The following is a 1,020-nucleotide window of genomic DNA, read 5'->3' on the forward strand; positions in this document are numbered from 1 at the left end:
CCATCCCGCGGGGTGCGCGGCTGGGGGCCTCCTCGAAGGGCCCCGACCCGTCACGCGCCCGCGCCCGGCCCCGGCCGCGCAGCCTCGCGCCTGAGGAGGTGTCCAGCTGCACGGCAGGCCACGCCTCGCTCTGACCCCGCCCGCCCGAGAAGCCCCTCCTGTTCTACGAGCCAGGCTCCGCCTTCCCCAGGCCCCAACCTCCCTCCAGCAGTGTCTTCTCTTGTGGCCCGCCCCTCTCTGCCAGGCCCCGCCCCCCGGGGAGCCCAGCGGCGTTCCCTCGCCAGGCCCGCCCCACGCTGGCCCCGCCCACTAGGGAATCCCAGCGGCGTTCCCGCATCCTGCCCCGCCCGCCCTCCGGCCCCGCCCACCTGAGAAGCCGAGGTCTAGCAGCACCGCTCGGCGGCGGTCGCGGACGCTGCTGATCTGCTGGAAGCGCACGTCGAGCAACAGGAAGGCGGCGCAGGCGAGGAAGGCGCCTAGGCCGAGAGCGACGCCGAAGCGGCAGGCGCCTGCGTTCCCGTTGAAGACGCAGCGCAGCTCGGGGCCGCTGTCGTTGTTCACGTAGCCCTCGTTGACGATGGGGCCGAAGACCGCGATGGAGAACACCTGCGGGCGGGCGGCGGCGCTCAGCGGCCCTGTGGCGTCCCCTGCTTACCCCACACCCCAGCGCGAGGCCTCACCGCGAGCTGTCCTGGCTTTCCCCTGCAGCACGGGCCCATCTCTGAGTGGGGGTCTTCGGGCACCCTCCCTTACCCACGCCTCACACATTTAATAATTACCGACAACATGTAGCATTTACTGTGCCCCAGGCACTGAGCTAAAACCGCTGCTTTCCATGCATTCGTTCATTGAATCCTCCCAAATACCACCAGGGTGCAGTTGTTCTTATCCCCTTTTCTTTTAGGTGCAGTCTACTCGCTCAACTCATAGCGACATTTTGTACAACGTAAGAGGCGGAAATTCGGGCTCCACCACGTGAAGTGACTTGTCCAGGGTCACCTGATAGAGCTGGGGGGGGGG

The 1,020-nt window shown here is 67.4% G+C and overlaps 1 protein-coding gene across 1 annotated transcript; it reads right to left on the reverse strand.

Annotated features, from left to right (window-relative positions):
* Positions 1-368: 368 nt before the first annotated feature.
* SYNGR3 (synaptogyrin 3) lies at positions 369-606 on the reverse strand (the record flags this gene model as incomplete). Its single annotated transcript, XM_012560012.1, has 1 exon — positions 369-606. A coding segment is annotated over one exon (238 nt), but the record flags the coding sequence as incomplete, so codon positions are not given.
* Positions 607-1,020: the final 414 nt, after the last annotated feature.

The sequence above is a fragment of the Trichechus manatus genome, unplaced genomic scaffold (assembly GCF_000243295.1).
Source record: "Trichechus manatus latirostris isolate Lorelei unplaced genomic scaffold, TriManLat1.0 scaffold06270, whole genome shotgun sequence".
Classification (NCBI taxonomy): domain Eukaryota; kingdom Metazoa; phylum Chordata; class Mammalia; order Sirenia; family Trichechidae; genus Trichechus; species Trichechus manatus.